The sequence below is a fragment of the Diaporthe citri genome, assembly GCF_014595645.1.
Source record: "Diaporthe citri strain NFHF-8-4 chromosome Unknown scaffold_9, whole genome shotgun sequence".
Classification (NCBI taxonomy): Eukaryota; Fungi; Ascomycota; class Sordariomycetes; order Diaporthales; family Diaporthaceae; genus Diaporthe; species Diaporthe citri.
In genome coordinates, this window is record NW_025064854.1 from 303,595 (window position 1) to 322,044 (window position 18,450).

Here is an 18,450-nt window from a genome sequence, read left to right on the forward strand (position 1 = left end):
TTGAGCCTTCGCTAAGAAGCCCTCCAGAAACCCGCCATTTATGTAGCCTGCCCCAGTGGAATCTCGTGTATAAAGAAAGGGGTATCTCTTGTTTCTCAGTCGTGTACGCGTAAACTCTATACCCACCACCACCATAACGAAAAGCCATGCCTCGATGGCGCCACCCGCCACCCAGTACAATGCGCCAAATGTAAACAAGAAAGGAAAACTGACGTGTCACTCGTGTCGAGTCTTGCTTTTCGCATAGTCGGCAAGGATTCGTTGTAATGACTTTAGGTTCACCGGCTTCGTGAGGAATACATCCATGCCCGACGCAATGGCCTCGCGCTGTATAGTAGCTGATGCCAGCCCCGTGAGTGCAATCACCGTCGCAGGCCTAAGCTTCTCGGATCGCTCGAGTTGCCGTATCTTCCGGGTACTCTCTAGTCCATCCATCAAAGGCATGGAAATGTCTGTATCGGGAGAGTATGGTCAACCTGCGCTCCTCTTTTTTTTTTTTTTTTTTTTTTTTTTTTTTAATAGCGAGGGAGACCGACTTACCCATCAATACAAACGGGTAGAGCTCCGGGTTGGTTGTATACATTTGCAGAGCCTCCAGACCGTTGACGGCTGTGTCGTATTCGTGGCCCAGCGTTTTCATGAAGGAGGCCAGAATCTTGAGATTGATGTCGTTGTCGTCCACAAGCAAGTACTTGTACGGGCTGGGCTGCATGGGCCCTCCCTCTTCAGCTGTAACGGTCGGGCCTGGACTAAGAGGTAGCTTTTGTGCCTCTGCCTCGCCTCCCGATCGCGGTGGGATGTCTTCTGAGGAATTATTGTCAGCAGAACCAGTGTCGCTCAACGCTGCAGATGCCACAACACCCTGGTCTGACACGTCCGGAGAGCTTCTCAGCCTGTCCGATGGCTCTGGAGCTAGCGCTGAGTCTTTCCTCGACTTTCCTTCCACTGACAATCTGGAATCTGATGTGTGGGAGTCAGAAGTGTTCGCTCGACTGTCCGAAGAGAAGGCTGACGGTCTCTTCAACCTCCTGTACAGGCTAAGGAGTAATGACCTGGCCAGCCTCCGTGGTCCAACCCTGGATATTAACATCAGTAGGTAAACAAAGAGGACAGTGTGTGCGTACAAGAAGGCTTACGGTTGAGAAATGAATTCTGTAAGCCGTGACTTTCTGGGCGAATTCGTAAAAGCATGTGCAGTCAGCGCACTCTGACAGACAATCACAGTGGGCAACGCAGGCTGGGATGCGTCGTCGTCGAGGCTGTTGAAAGCATTTTCGCTGTACAGGAGCAAGTCGGGAGTGTCCTCCTGCACGGCGGCAAAGGGAATGACCTGCATCCCGAGCCAATCTCGGCAGAGCATCTCCATGACCGCTGCTTCGGAGACTTGGGATGGCTGATCGGGCACCTTGTCAACGACGCGGTCATAGCACCTATCAAATCCTCTCAGGCATATCCGTAAGCCTCGTACCTGCTCAAATTGCTCGGTAAGAAAGGCCTTCCTTCTGCCGGAGGTTGTTGACCGAAGTAAAGGTAGCGCGATGCGCGCTGTAGTGCCTCGGCCTAGCTGACTGGTGATGGCTAAAGAGCCGCCGAGGATCCTGCTGATGCTGTGGACGAGACTCAATCCGAGCCCTGTGCCTGGGACAAGGCGGTCCTCTTGCGTGAATGGCTTGAAGAGGTCATTGCGCAGAAAATCTTCGCTGATACCCTTTCCGGAGTCAGATATTGTGATCACCACTTTGGATCTCTGTACCCGGTCGCGTGCTGGAAGTTCGGCTTGTCGCAAGCTGACCCATACGAACCCTTCCTGAGTAAATTTGAGCGAGTTTCCAAGGATATTCATAACAACACGCCTTAGAGCTCCCGGCTGCGTCTTAAAATCCCATGAAACAGTGGGGTCCAAATCTAGGTAGATAACAAGTCCAGGACGATTGGCATCGGCAAAGAACGGATGGTGTCCGAATGCTTCTGTAGCAGCACTACTGTCGAGGCGACCGAGTGCCCTGTTGTCAGCGTGAATGCCAACCTCCTTTTCCTTCAGTTGCGCAACAGACACTGTATCAACCCCTAGTCAGCCATGTATACACATACGTGGGGGCATGTCTAGCCATCACAAGTATAGGCAAGGGAAATATGATTGATGAGGCAGCAGTGTTGGCACACTCGGCAAATAAATTGTGCCGGTTCAACAAAGACGGTGAGGCGGTCACCATACGTACTTCTCTGGAAGTTATAACCGGCAAAAACGGCTGTATGCACGCGGTCAGTCATTTTGGTCACTAGGTTGTGTCGGGCGCGTGGCTCGTGAGAATGATGGACTACTTGATCCTGTATTTCGAGAGTGACGGACGATTTGTGACATATTGAGGACGTACCTTCCACAACCTCTTCCACGAGGCTATCCACCTGGGTTTCCGTTGTCATGGACATCATTCCCAGACCTTCCATATTTCGTCTCTGGCCAGGCATAGGTGGCAGTTCCTTTCTGTCTCTTCGGGCAAGCTTCGAAGATGTCATAAAGGTGTTGACTTTGCTGTGATCGAGTAACTATGACAGACGTGTGAGTGGCGCTGGAAGATAGTAGCAGAGCTGAGACGAGACGACGAGGAACAGATGGGAGACCTACGTGATCAAGTGTATCTAGCAATGTTCTGCCAGAGGTCTCGATAATGTGAACTGCGTCTCCTTGGAAGACATCCAGAGTAGTGCCGTGGAGCAAGTCAACAGCAGCGATGACACCGTGGAGCGGAGACCGCAACTCGTGACTCAGGGAGCTGAGGAAATCGCCCTTCACCTTGTCAGAATTTAGGGCGTTCAAGCGGTGTACCTCACCCATCATGATTGTCGCATATGCTCGGAGGTAGCTGAGCTCCCCTTCTGTGGTGAAGATGCGATTTTGAGCGTTCGTCCAGACGAATCCACCAGCAAACCACCTCTCCTTGATTTGGTCCCATAAAGGAACGATGGCCACACTCCTCGCGCCAGGGAATAGGGTTGTTATGGCTTGACCTTGGCCCTCGAGCGAACTGAAAGCCCGATCAACTCTCTTCTTCCCCTTTGCGGCGGAGTCGGTACTGGGCCTTGGACGTGATGGGGAGGGGTGTTTCGCTTCATCCGTCTCGGACCCTCCCGACAGCATCACTCCATCCACGTCAAAACTGAATATTTTGCCAGCCGGATACCGGCGGAGCAATGATTTCAACAATCGTTCTGGCACCAGCGTGTGCTTGGAAAACGATGCCGTGCCGTCTATACTAGATGCTCCGGTGGTAGAGTACCCGAAGACGTCACAGTAGCTCACAGGCTCGCCATGAGATTGTGATTGAACACCTTTTGGCTGATCGTCGTTGCTGGAAGATGCAGTGGATCGCCATCCGTGGGAATCAGTAGAATCTCTGGACCTGCGATCCTCGACAAGCCCACCAAAAGAACCGACGCTGGCATCGAGGAAGAGGGCTCCTTGAACCTCGATAGACTCTCTGATAATGTTTGCGGCCCGTGAGAACGCTTGCTTGAGATGCACAACATACGGATCAGGCACAGTAACACTTGTGGGTCGGTGAAGGAGCGCGGTAGCACCGACAGTGTGGGCTGACGCTTCAACGGTCGATGGGCTTTCTGATCTCGGGATAGTAGCGGCTGTCTTGGGATCTAGCAAGATTGACCTCGTCTCGGGTGATCTGCTGCCAAGAAAACGCAGCCTCTCGTTTTCAGGACTCAGGGCTGCAATATTATCGCGGTCTCGCTGAAGGCCCTGCTGTCTCTGGTTCAAGGACCCCTCCACCTGTCCGGGTGCATCTTGGAACTGGCCGGTAGAAGAGGAGAGTGTGGCTTGACCCTCGACAAATGACCCCAAACCACGCACCATGCGTTCTCCACGGTGGATGTTTTCAACGGCGGCTCGAGACTCGAGATGGCGCCAGACGATGATGGCCATATCGCGCAGGAATTGTTTCTCGTTGTCACCAAAGTCGAGCTCGCTTCGTGGCAAGTCGTCGTACACATGATACACTCCAATATTAACACCTTTCTTGGAGCGAATCGGAACTCCAGCGTAAAAGTGGGTTTTGGGCCAGTTTTGCCTGCAGAAAGCATCGGAGAAGCGCTCATCTTGTGCGAGGTTGGGCACGACTAGCACGGGCGAAAAGGGCGTAAACCCTCGGTCAGAGACATTCTCATGGTGAATCGTCGGCGGAGTTTCGAGGACCTGCTCGTTTGGGCAATTTGTGCCGCGGGGGATAGCAGTGCCTGAGAGCATAAGCTGGTGCGAATCTGCCGGTGCTTCGGCACCGACACCGAGGGACAGCGACTGCGTAGCCTCAGCAACCACGTACTGGTAGTCGCGGTCAAAAAGCGAGATGAGGCATCGAGAGACGTTGAGCCTCAAAGCAGCGAGCTGTGCACTGTGCAGCCTGTCAGAGGGGAGGCGGTCCGTAAAATTGTGAACTCTCGAGCTGTGATGATGCGACCAGGGGGCGTATAGCCCCCAGGCCATCCCTCATGAACCTCAGGAGAATCGTTGGGGGTGGGGCAGGGACGGCTGGCTTTTAAGGGCGCGGTGAATACTGACAAGGCAGTCAAGCCTGCATCTAAGCCTGGAGCTACGTGCCGTGAGTCGAAGGGCTGCTGAGGGTCGATTGGGTGTGTGTTCAGTATCAAGGAGCCCCCATACCTGGGCAAGGCAGTCAGCATGGCCTGCGACTGACGCAGCGGGGCCGGGCGACGACTTACTTCATGGCCTCTCTGGTGCGCGAGCCTTCGCTGGCGGGAGCCGAGGCCTTTTCGCCACCAACCGGGGCCTGGGCATCCTTAGAAGACTCCATTGTGGTCAGAGATGGAGTCGAGAAGGGAGTGCCCACGCAGACGGCGGCACACACGAGGGTATTCGCAGGCCTGCGGGACTACAAGCACTGGCATGAGAAGCGGGCGGGCAGGTAGGACAAGGCCCGGCGTGGACGGCGTGGGAAAGTGGAGGGGTCGGTGCAGAAGATGGCAAAATTGGGTCAAACCCATAGGGACGGCAAAACTGCCATTGCACCGGGAGGTCGAGACGTTGATCTACCTAGTGAGAATACAGCTAGGGCGCTGCTGGACCTTGGACCTTGGACCTTGGACCTGACAGGGCACGGAGTACGCAGGGTGCAGAGTACAGAGTACAGAGTACAGACGTACAGGGTGCAACCGCGGTCGCAGTCCGTCTTGAGAGCCGCCTGCTTGCCAGACGGCGATCTAGACCGTTACCCCGGGCTTCGACTCGGAGCTAGCCACTCCAGCCATTATAGCTCATTGCGGCGGTTGGCGGCGGTTGGTTCCAGCAGTGCCGTGCAGCCATAGCCAGGCGGCCTCGCTGCCTCGGATATGGTATGTGGTATGTATGTGTGCAGCAGCACGATACATGGATGGGTATAGAAATGCTGCTGCACGGTGGCATCGATTGCCGCAAGACGAGCGAGGACGGCAGCCCTCAGGTCCGGTGTGCGTACGTAGTCTGCTAGTACAGGCGCGGATCTGCGGCAAGCAGCAACCGGAGTCCCGACATTTCGGCTGGGGGGCTGGCGGCCTGGCCACTCGTGTGCGGTACCGTCGAGTCCGGCCATCCTGCTGCAGATATGTCTGACATTGCCTGCAATGTTGTGCATCCAGTCTCAGCCAGTCAGCCAGTATCCTGGTATGTTCATGTCCAAGGAAATCTCGCAGGCCTAGTAAGCGAAACATGGAGCAAGGTGGCGGGTGGCGAGGTGGCGAGAGGCAAATCCAAGTCCAATCCTTGATCACGCTCAAGCTGGTCAAGAGCCTGGCGGGAAGGGGCTGTTGTCGACCTGACCTGGCGCACAGGCTAGCGCGTGGGCGAGCACACAGCTGGTTTGCAGCTGTTTCACACCTGGTGGTGGTAGTGTCGTTGTCTTTGGGTCGGGAGAATAACTGCATGTCTGATGTTCCTGTGAGTGAGTATCATTCGATTTTCTCAGCTCTGCAAGGTCGTCATCATCACCTCACCTTGTCACTCGAGTTGTGTTTTTGCATGCTTGTGTACTGATGCAGTACACAGCTGCAGGCGTGGAGAGAGTGCAGAGATGAGACCTCCTATGTCCAACCCACAGCCCCGTAGATGGACAGTGATGCAGGTCTGCTTGCTGGCTGTTGAGTGCCCAAAGGTGCAACTCATGGGATTCAGCTAGGGATTGGACGGGGAAGAAACAGAGGTAGCAGACATGCCTGCGTAATCTTGAGCGAGATGCGACGGAAACAGATGCTAACCACGTCCTTTGTTGGTGACCAGCTACCTAGGTGCCCACCTGAATATTCGTCCCTCGACTTGACCTGCTCCTAAGTCTGGAATAGTTGTGAGGTCAGAGTTTACTGCGCTCACGTTGAAAGGGCGGGAACCTAAGATGAGCTTTTCTGAGTGAGGCTTAGCTCATTTAAACTTGCCTGGCGCACAAAGATACCCTGTATCGGGTCATGCCAGCAGCCCGGATCCTAAGACCATCCATGGATTCGACCAGGATACAGGCTAGCATGCCTACAGCCCAAATCCTAAGACTATTCAACCAGAATATAGGCTAGGTAACTAAGCAGAAGATTAAGTCAGCTTATATGCATTATTCATAATAATTACTTACTAACTTAAACTAAATAATATTAAGCTAATTAATTAAAAGAAGCAGTTATTATAACCAAGATAATGCTGGCAAAACAAGTCCACTAAGAGTTTAAGCTATTTATTAACAAGTGCAACCCTTGCATTAAATTATAGCTACTTTAATTATCCCTTATAAAGCCTATAATTATTTAAAACTTAAGTAAAATAATACTCAAATATATAATTACTTTATATTATAATTATTATATATATAAGAGAAAAACTTATTAATATTAATTAATAATTAATATATTATAAATTAATAAGGTAAAAAAGGTAAACTTATAAAGATTTTCTTAATTTAAAAATTATATTCTCCTTATTGATAAGCGCTTTATAATAATAATTATTTTTATAAGCCTCTTTATATTAATAAACTTCTTAAATAAATATTATAAAAATTAAATAAATTAATTAACGTTTCTTGCAATATTTATATATATATTTATTAATATTTAGGAAATATATATTTATTATATATAAAATCCTTAAAAAATAAATTTATTTTTAAATTTTCTTTAAAATTTAATAAAAGTTAATAAAAATAATATTTATTAATAAATAAAGTTTATAATTATTAAAGGTTAATATAATATTATATTATTAATAAATATAAGTTATAAATATTTTTAGCTAATATAAAAGGAATTATTATAATTTAAGCTTTGCCTATTATAATTAATTAATAAACTTTAACTTTATAAGAATAAGCTTTAATGCAAATATAAATAAAAAGTAAACTTTTTCCTTTATACTTTAAATATAAATCTTATTTAAATACTTTATAGCAAATAACTTAAGGCTAATTTATAATATATATTTAAAGTCCTTTTATATTATAAACTTATAATATAATTATATAAAACTTAATAAAATAAAACTTAAAAAGAATAATAATAGCTTATTAAGCTTTTTTTTATCTTAAAGAACTTTTATTTTAAAAATACTTAGCAACTTAATTAATAAAAATAAAGGCTAAGTTTATAATAAATAAAAAGATAATTAATATTAAAGGGGTTTAATTTTTTTACATATTTAATTAATTAAGAACTTTTTATAATTAATTATTACTTTATATTAATTTTATAAAAATATTTAAAAAGTAATTAAAAAGCTTTTTAAAAAAAATTTACTTTATATTTAAAAATTCTTTTAAGCAAAAGTATATTAAGCTTAACTTAATTATATTATAATAATATTATAAAAAAAATAATAAAATTTCTTACTTAATTTAATTAATTAATTTATATAATAAAAGCTTAAAATTAATTAAATAAATATAAAATATTATTAATAATTAATAATTTAATCTTTATAATAAAAGCTTAGCTTAATTATAAGAAATAATTAAATATATTTAAGGCTTTTTATTTTGCTTTATAATAATATAAGGGCGTTTTTAATGTTATAATAAAAAAAATAATATTAACCTTAAAATAGCAAAGTAATAAATATTAATATTATAATAATCTTAATAAGTAAAGTTAAGTATTTTTATATATAGCTAACTTAATTATTATAAGCATAATTATCTTAATTATTATAAAAAAATAAAAATATAGCTTTTATTAATTAAGATTAATAAAGAAAAAGAATTTATTTAAGGAAATATAAATTTTTTTTTATAAAATAAGGCTTAAAAGTAATATTAATTTAATATTAACTTAAGTTTAAAATAAATTAATTATATATTAATTAATTTAACATTATAAAAATACTTAAAATTTAAGAAATTTTTATTAATAAAGTAAATTACTTATAATTAAGCATTAATTAATTATAAATTATATAATAAATTTATAATTTTAAAATTTTAAGTAAAAAAATTTATATAAAAAGCTTATATTAAAAAGTTATAAAAATATTATTAATTTAATTATTAACTTATACTTAAATAATTATTTCTTATTAACTTATTTTAATTATTATATTAAATTATAAGGGCTAAGGTATATTAATTATAAATAATAAGTTAAGCCTTTAATATAATTAAAAGGTATTAAAATATAATTAAATAACTAAGTAAAAAGCAATATTTAATTTATAATTAAATTATAATATTCTTTATTTTTTATTATATAGCTATTTTTTAAGGCTTATTATAAAAACTTAAAAAAGGAAAATATATTATAATTTAAGCTTTATTTATTATAATTAATTAATAAGCTTTAGCTTTATAAGAATAAGCTTTAATATAAGTATAAATAAAAAGCAAATCTTTTCCTTTATACTTTAAATATAAACCTTATTTAAATACCTTATGGTAAATAACTTAAAGCTAGCTTATAATAAGAATTAATAATAAAAAGAAACTCTTAGCTTTTAAAGCTTAAAAATATTAATAAATTTTCTTTTTAATAATTATATTTATTTTATTATTAACTTATTATTAATATTTTACTTTTTAAAAATATTATATAATTAAATATAAATTATTATATTTATTTTATAATAATAATTCTTTATTTTTTATAAATAAAATATAATTATAATGCTTTATTTTCTTTTTACTTTTTTAATTAATTAATTATTATTAATAACTTTTAAGAATATATCTTTTTTAAAAGAAATAAATAATATTAAAAAAGATATATAATAATGCATTATTTAAAATTAATAATAAATAAGTATATATAAATTTATAACTCCTTTTTTCTTTTTTTTATGTTATTTTTTACGTAATTTACTTTTTAAAAGATTTTTTCCTTTTATTCTTTGCTAGCTTTATTTTCCTTTAATTTACTTAATAAAACCCCTTAATATAAATAATTATTTAATGTAGTATGGATGGGTAATGATGGATTTCAGGTGGATTTATCATAAATTCACGGGGAATTATAAATTCATAGTATTTTCATGGTAAATTCATTATAAATATTAATATTTATAGTAAATTTATAATAAATTTGCTATAAATTTACTATATATATATATATATAAGTAGATTCTTTATATATTCCCTTAAAATTTATAAGAGTATTAAATTTTATACTTTTATATTTATTAAAATAATAATTATAATTATATGCCTTAATTATATAATTATTTTATAAAAGAATTAAGTAAATTATAATTATTATTATTATAATATCTTAATATTTATAAATTAAATTATAAGATATTTAATAATTAATAGGTTAAATAAGTATTAATTTAAATTCTTTTAATTAAATAAGAAAAGATAAGGTTTATTATAAATTTATAATAAATATATTATAAATAAAATATAAACTTAATATATAATTTTCTTTAATATTTTTATTATTTTTTTTAAGTTTTATTTAATAAAGAATTTTTTGTAATTATTTAAGTTATAAATTATAATATTTAAAAAAATAAATATTTTTTTAATTTTTATAATTAAGAAAAAGCAATATTTAATAAATATTATAATAATATTTATTATTTAATAACTTTTATATAATTATTATTTTAATATATATAATTTATTAAAATTATAAAATCTTTAATTTAAATTAATTAAAAAATAAATAATAATTAAAATTAATATTTAAATTTTAAAAGCTTAAATAATAAGCTTATTTTTTTTAAAAGATATTTTAAAATAATTTTTAAATTTAATATTTTATAAACTTAAAGTTAATTAAAAAATATACTTATTATTATTAATTATATTAATTAATTTATTATAAAAATATATTTATTTATTAATAATTATTAAATATAATTTAATTAAGTTAATTTTAATTAAAATATATTAAATTTTTATAAAAGCTTTATTAAATTATTACTTTATTAAATTATAAAATATTAATAAAATAATATTTTTAATTATTAAATTATATATATTTTATTTTATTAATTTATAATATATAAAATTTATATTTTATAAATAAGTATTTTAATTATATAATTAAAAAATTTATAAAGAAAATTAAAAATATAAAGCTTATTAAAAATTTTTAAAATTCCTTAAGATTAAGCTTAATATTTAAATTATTATTAAAACTTTAATTTTTATATTTAAATTTAAAAAAGTATAAAAAAACTTAAAATATTAATATTATATATATTTAAGTAAATTTTTTTTTAAATTTTTATAAGCTTTTAAAACTTATAATTTTTAATTTAATTAAAAAATATTTTTAATTAAATAAGGTATAAGTTTTTATAAAAAAAAAATAAATTAAAAATAATAAATAATTATAAAAATAATATTATTTTAAGCATTTTAAATTAATTAAATAAGAATTAATATAATAATAAAAGCTTATAAATTTATTAAAAATAAATTATTATATTATTTATAATTATTTAATATAAGCTTAAGTTAAATAATAAATTTTATTTTACCTTAAGCCTTTAATTAAAATAAAAAAATTTTTATAATTAAAGCTTTTTTTATTAAAAACTTAAAAAATAAGAATTATATAATTAAAACTTTAAAATTAAATAATTATTATATTTATTAAGCTTATTAATTAAAAAATAATAAAAATTAATAATATAATTATAATTAAAAATATTAAAATTTATTAAATAATAATTATTTATTTAAGTATAATAACTTTTATAATAATTAAAATTTTAAAAATATTTTTATTAAGTAATTTAAATTATATAAAAATTAAAATAATTTTTAAAATTTAATTTAAATATTTAAAATTAAAAGAAAAGTTATTATTTAAAAAGACCTTTAAGAACTTATTAATTAATATAAGCTATATTTATAAAATAATTTTTATTATATAACTTAACTTTATTATATTTTATTTTTTTATTTATTAAATAATTTTTATATTTTATATAATATTATTAAAACTTTATTAAATTAATAATATTATTTTTAAATTAATGCTTTTAATAATTAAAATATTTAAAAATATATTTAATAAATTTATTACTTTATAATATTAATTAAATAATTAACTTTTTTTATAACTTAAAATATATAACATTAAATTAATAAAGCATTAATTATTTCTTATTTTAATTACCTTTTTATTAATAAATAGTTTTATAAATTTAAAACTAAATTATAAAAAAAGTAAAAAATTTAATATTTATAATAAAAGAATTAAATAATAATAAAAAAAGCTCTTTAAAAAATATAATTATTATTTTATTCTTTAGCCTTAATTTAACTTATTTATTAAGCGCTCTTATTAATATATTAATATATTAAATCTTTATCCTTAAGTATTTAAAATAAATTAATTATATTAATAAATTTAATTATCTTATTTTAAAAATTGTATTTTAAACTTTATATTTTAAAATATAACTTTAAAATAATATTAAAAGTTATTTAATATTTATTAATAAATTTAAAAAAAATTAAATAAATAAATAAGCTTATTTTAATCTTAAAAGTTATTAATTAATAACTTATAATAAAGCTAAAATTAATTATAATAGCTTTAATAAAGTATATAATTAAATTTATAGCTTTATTAATGCTTTAATTAATAAAATAATATTAAAAACTTCTTAAATATTATTATTTAAATATTTAATATAAATAATAATAAATTTTAATATAACTTTTATTATAAAAATAAGCTAATTATTAAAAAATATTTTTTTATAAATAATAAATTAAAAGTTATAAAAAAACTTTTATTATAAAAAATAACTTAACTTATAAAGTATTTAACTTAAATAAAGAAATTAATAAATTAATTACCTTAATATTAAAAAATAGCTATTATTTTATTAATAAATTAAATTTATATAACTTAATATAAATAAGCTTTAATATTTATATTATTAATATTAACTTATATTTAAATAAATACCCTTACTTTTATTTTAATTAAATATATTATAAATATAATATTATCTTTATATTAAAATTATTACTTAAGAAATACTTAAAAGCTTATTTAATAATAAACTTTTATATATTTATTTATAAAGCAGCTTAAAATAAGTTAATATTATATATAAGTTAATTATTAAAAGTCTTATTATTATATAATAAATTATATATTTATATTTATATATAAATTTAAAAAGTTATAAATAAATTATTATTTATAACTTATTATAATATTAAAGCCTTAAAGTATATTATCTTTTAAAATTATTTAAAATACTTTTTATAAGCTATAATAAATTAAATTATAAAGGTTAATATTTAAAGAATAAATTATATTAAGGTTATTAATTAAGCTAAGTTTAATATATTTTATTAAGTTATTATAAAAGGCTGCTTAATAATTATTATTATATATATTAAAGTATAAATGCTTAATTATTTAAATATTAACTTATTAATAAGCTAAGAGTTTATAATTCTTTATTAAGTTAATATTTTAAACTTAAAAAAAAAGTTACTTTTAAATACTTTAATAATATAATTATAAATATTATAATCTTTATTAAAGCCCTTAAATAAATATATATAACTAAGGTTAATATAAATATTATACTTTTATTATATTTATATTAAATTATATTAATATTTATTATAAAGTTAAAAAAAATATAATCTTTTTATTTTAACTTAAATAAAAAAGTTAAGTTAATAGCTTAATAAGTTATAACTTTATAAGTATTATTATAATAAATTAATTACTATACCTTATATATATTTATAAAAACTTTTATTTAAAAATAATTACTCTTTTTATTTATAATAATATAAAACCCTTTAGCTAAAAAATTAAAGTATAAACCCTTATATATATAGCATTAATTACTTAAAATAAATTCTTTTTTTAATACTTAGCCTTCTTTAATCTTATTAATTTTCTTAATAACTTAAATTAAAATTTAAATAATAAATTTATATAAAGTTAAAAAACTTAAGTAATATTCTTATTAAATAATTCTCTTTAAACATTATTATAAAAGAATCTTTTAAAATTTTAAGAGCAGCTTTATATAAATAATAAGCTAGGAATATTTAAATTTAAAGATTTATTTAAGGTTAAGTTATTAAATAGCATTTATATTTATTAATTTTTTAAATCCTTTATTTATAAAGCTAAAAAGTTAATTTAAGAATATTAATATATCTTTAAAAATAATAGCCTTATCTTAATTCTTAAAAATTAATAAATAAGGATACTTTTAATAAATAATTAGTAAAATTAAAAAATTAATAAATATTTATATTATTTAAGTAAAAAGGATTAAAAGGTAATAAATAAGCTTATAAATAGCTTTTATTAAAAGGAAAAAGCTAAATAAATAATTTTAATTATTTTTTTTAAATTACTTATCTTTATTATTTAATAAATAATTTATAGTTAATGCAAAGATTAAATAATAATAAACCTATAAATATTAAATAAGGTTATTATTTTTAATGCTTATTTCTTATCTTTTTAATTTAAAATTATATAAAAAATATATAATAAAAGCTATTTATTTATAATAAATATTAATACTTTCTTTTATTAATTTATAATTTATAAATTTTATTAAAATAAATTTATTATTATAAGTTATTATAAATAAAAATAATTTAAAGTAATAATAATAAATTTTTATAATTTCTTAATTTATATTTAAAGATATATAAATTATACTTTATAGCCTTATAACTTTTTTATTATTGTTTTTATGGGAATAATAAGTGTTATTTATATAAAGGACTGTTTAGAATTAGGCAGCTTTGGCTTATTAAGATGCCTAATAAGCAATAGCCTTAGCGCTGCATATAAAATAGCTAATATAATCAGGCCTTTTACCTTCCTTCCTTTTATAATTAATAATAATTAATTATAACCCCAATTAAATATTATATTATAATATATAACTTAGTTAATATTAATTAATAATTATAAAAGTAATTATAAATTAGCAAGGCTTAAAGAAATAACCTTTTAATTATATTAATTAGCATTATTAATATTATAAATTTATATAATGTAATTTATAATAATAATAATACTTAATATATAAAAAGGTAATCATTATAGCAAGAAATCATAATAAACTTCCTTACCTTTAATATATATATATTTATTATACCTTAAATAACCTTAATAATAACTTTTAAATTTAATAGCTATAATTAAAAGAATTAAATTAATATTTATTTTTATTAATAATATATTTACTTATATCTTATTATATAAATAAATATAAAGAAGGGAATTAATTTACCTTTTAATAACTAAATTATAAAAGTAATCCTTAACTTCTTTATTTTTCTCTTAATATTACTTATTTCCCCTTTTTACTACTCCTTTTTTTAAATTAAATATACTTTTATTATTACTTTATTAAAATAATAAAATAGTAAATATAATAAGCAATATTATTAATTAAAATAATTCATTAATATTAACTATAATAAATTATACTCCTATACTTAAAAGCATTATTAAAATACTTAATCCCTTAATATAAATAAATTTCCTAAGATTTCTTAATAATAAATAATACTTAAATACTTATATTTAAGGCTAAATTTAAGCTATAGCATATATATTAAGTAATAAGGCATATAAAATATTTATTAAAAACTTTTATAGCTAAATTAAGTTAATATTTATATAAGTTAATAAAAACTTATTATGCATTATTAAGAAAACTTTTTAAGTTAAGAATATTTATATTTAAAAAGTAAATACTTTAAAAAGATTTATATATATCCTTAAAGTATTAAATTATTTTAAATAGCTAGTAAATTAAAAATAAAAATACTATATTATATTTAAAATTAATTAAATTTAAAGCCATAATTTAAGTATTTATATTATTTTTAATTTTAATTATACTTTAATAAAAGCTAAGAAATTATTTAATAATAATAATTCTCTTAATTTTAAATTACTTAAATTATTTAACCTATTTAATAATAATAATAAAGATAATAATAGCCCTTTAAAATCTTTTAATTTATTAAAAAAAGGTAATAACCTTCCTTTAGTTAATAACTTTTATATAATATATAATTATTATACCCTTTTATTTTTAATAAAAATAAAAAACTTTTTATTTAACCTAAATATAATAGCTAATTTAAGTAAATATTATTATAAAGATAAAATATTTATTAAAGAACTATATAATATTCTTAATAATAAGATTTTTCTTTTTTATAAGGCTTATAATAACTTATAAATTTAGCCTTAATAATTTAAGGCAGCTTTTTTATATATACTTAAGGAATTAATAAAGATATATTATACTTAAATTATTAATTAAAAGGATTTATTTATTTAAATATATAAGAAACTTAAAAATTAATTTAATATAAATAATAATTATTATAATTATTTTATAAATTAAAATACTTTAATTTTCTTTATTTTTTAATAAAAAAACTTAAATAAAAACCATATAAATATTCTTTAAATACTTATTAATAAAATATAGCTTTATTATAAAGCACTTAAATATATTATTTATAAAAATAATTCTTTATAAAATATAATTCTATAAATAATATAAAGTATTTTTAAATTTTATTATATTATTTTAATAGCATTAATAAATATTAAGTAACTTTACTTTATCTTATAATAATATATTAAAGTATTAAAGGCTTAAAACCTTATATTGCAATATATAATTATAAAAAATAATTAATAAGCTTATAAATAAAGTTATATTAATAATTATAATAATTAAAATAATAATAATTTAGCTATTATAAATATTAAAAAGTAATATTATTTTAATAAACAATATAATAATAATAATTAATATTTAAAGTACTCTTAATCTTTTTTTAAGAGTAATAGCTTTTAATTAAACTTTTACTTAAGCTAGCCTTATTAATTTAAAAGCAATAATTATAATAAAGAACTTTATAAAGATAATTATAATAATAAATATTAGCTTAATAAAAATAATAATAATAATATATAATATAAAAAGAAAAAGTATTTTATATATTATAAAGAAAAATATTAATTAATAAATTATTTACTTAAAGATTAATAATATGCTAAAATTATATATATTTATATATATAAAGATATTAAATAATAAGTTAATAATAATAAGTTTAATATATTCCTTATTAGCTTTAAAGATCTTAACTTTAAAGCTATTAACATTATAATAACTTTAGCTATTAATAATAGCAAAAAAGGGTATATTTATTATATCTTTTTAATAAACTAAGCCTTTCTTTATAACTTCTTTAATAATATAAATAGCTTTAATATTTATATTAACTTTAAAAACTATTTATTAATAAAGATATTTATTATTTAAAATTAATACTTTTATTAATAATATTAAGATATTATATTAAATATAAATATAATAATATTTTTAATAATTAAATATAAGTAATTTTAAGCTTTGCAATATTAAATATTTTTTATATACTTAAATATTATATAAGCTAGCAAAGCATAAATATAATTTAGCTTAAGCATATTTATTAAATTACTTAATATAATATAAATTAATACTTTAGCAAAGCTATTAATATTTTATATTATAAATAAGCTTACTTCCTTTTTTTTTATATTTAATATATAAATAAAAATTTTTTCTTTTTTTAAAATATTATTAATAAGGTAATTTAATAAAAAGATAAGTATTTAAAAAAAACCTTCTTAATTACTTAAAAATAAGAATATTTATAAATTTTCCTTAATATAAAAAGCAATAATATATTAGCAATATTCTTAATAAAAATAAAGCTTTAATAACTTTATTATAAATTTAAATACCCTTTAATTAATTATTTTTTATACTTTCTTATTAATGCTAATTATAATAATATTAATTCTTTTATTTTAAAAGCAATTTTTAAATTTTATTATTATTATTAATTTTATTTTATAGCATTATAATATTTTAAGTTTAACCTTTAAAATAATATTAACTTTAATTATAAAATTATTATAAATATTATATATTTACTTACTTTATTTATTTTATAAATTATTAATTTAATAATCTTTTTTTAAATTAAAAATTTTTTAATTTTTTTTTTATAAAGGATATATAAAAGGCTATTTAATAATATTAAATAAATACTTATTTAAAACCTTTAAATTATATTATTTATAATATTAAAATTAACTTTGCTTTAGCAAAATTTTAAAGCATTATATAAATTATAAGCATTATTTATAAATAAGTATTAATAAAGGTATATTAATTTATTAATAAGGTTAAGAAGTATTATGCTTTATTTTAATAAGCTTTTAATATTTTTTATGCTAAACTTTTAAGAACTTATATTAAGAAAGCTATCTTATAAATAATTATTAAGATAATAAATAATATAGTTAATCTTAATGGCATTATTTTAATACTCCTTATTTTTAATATATATTTAAAATTTATAAAAAACTTTATATTAATTCCCTTAATTCTTAAAAAAGCAATGGCTATTTAAAAAGCTATAAAAAAGTTATATAAAGTTTATGCTAAATAATAAGTTAATATAGCTTTAAATACTTATAATAGCTTAAATATTATAAAAGTATTAAGTTTTTTATTATAAAGTAATATATAAATATAATAAGAAAAGCATAATTAGCAAAGATTATATAAGTTATTTAGCATTAATAAATATAACTTTATATTAAATCTTTTAAATAGCTTAATAATCTTTTAATTAATATTAATTTAGCTATATTATTAAAATAAAAATAGTAAAGATAATATTTAATTAATTTTTAATTTAAATAATTCTTTTAATAAGCTTATTTAATTTAAATTAAATTTAATTTTAATAATATTAAAATTATTATAACCTTAATAATATAAATAACTCAAGGGATTAAAAAATAAATTAAAAAAGATATATCTTATTTAATGAAAAGTTAAGAATTATAATCTTTTTTTAAAGCTTTAATATAATAATATAATTAATGCTTTAAATAACTTATTTAAGGAATTTAATTATAAGGAAATTA

The 18,450-nt window shown here is 26.1% G+C and overlaps 1 protein-coding gene across 1 annotated transcript; it reads right to left on the reverse strand.

The window, feature by feature from the left end:
* Window positions 1–216: 216 nt before the first annotated feature.
* Window positions 217–4,823, reverse strand: INS49_015266 (uncharacterized protein; the record flags this gene model as incomplete). The annotated part of the gene is made up of 8 exons (XM_043175948.1): window positions 217–452; window positions 541–1,076; window positions 1,137–2,055; window positions 2,220–2,249; window positions 2,376–2,547; window positions 2,627–4,403; window positions 4,571–4,672; window positions 4,732–4,823. 8 exons carry the CDS (start codon window positions 4,821–4,823, stop codon window positions 217–219), a joined length of 3,864 nt encoding a protein of 1,287 aa, XP_043019403.1.
* Window positions 4,824–18,450: the final 13,627 nt, after the last annotated feature.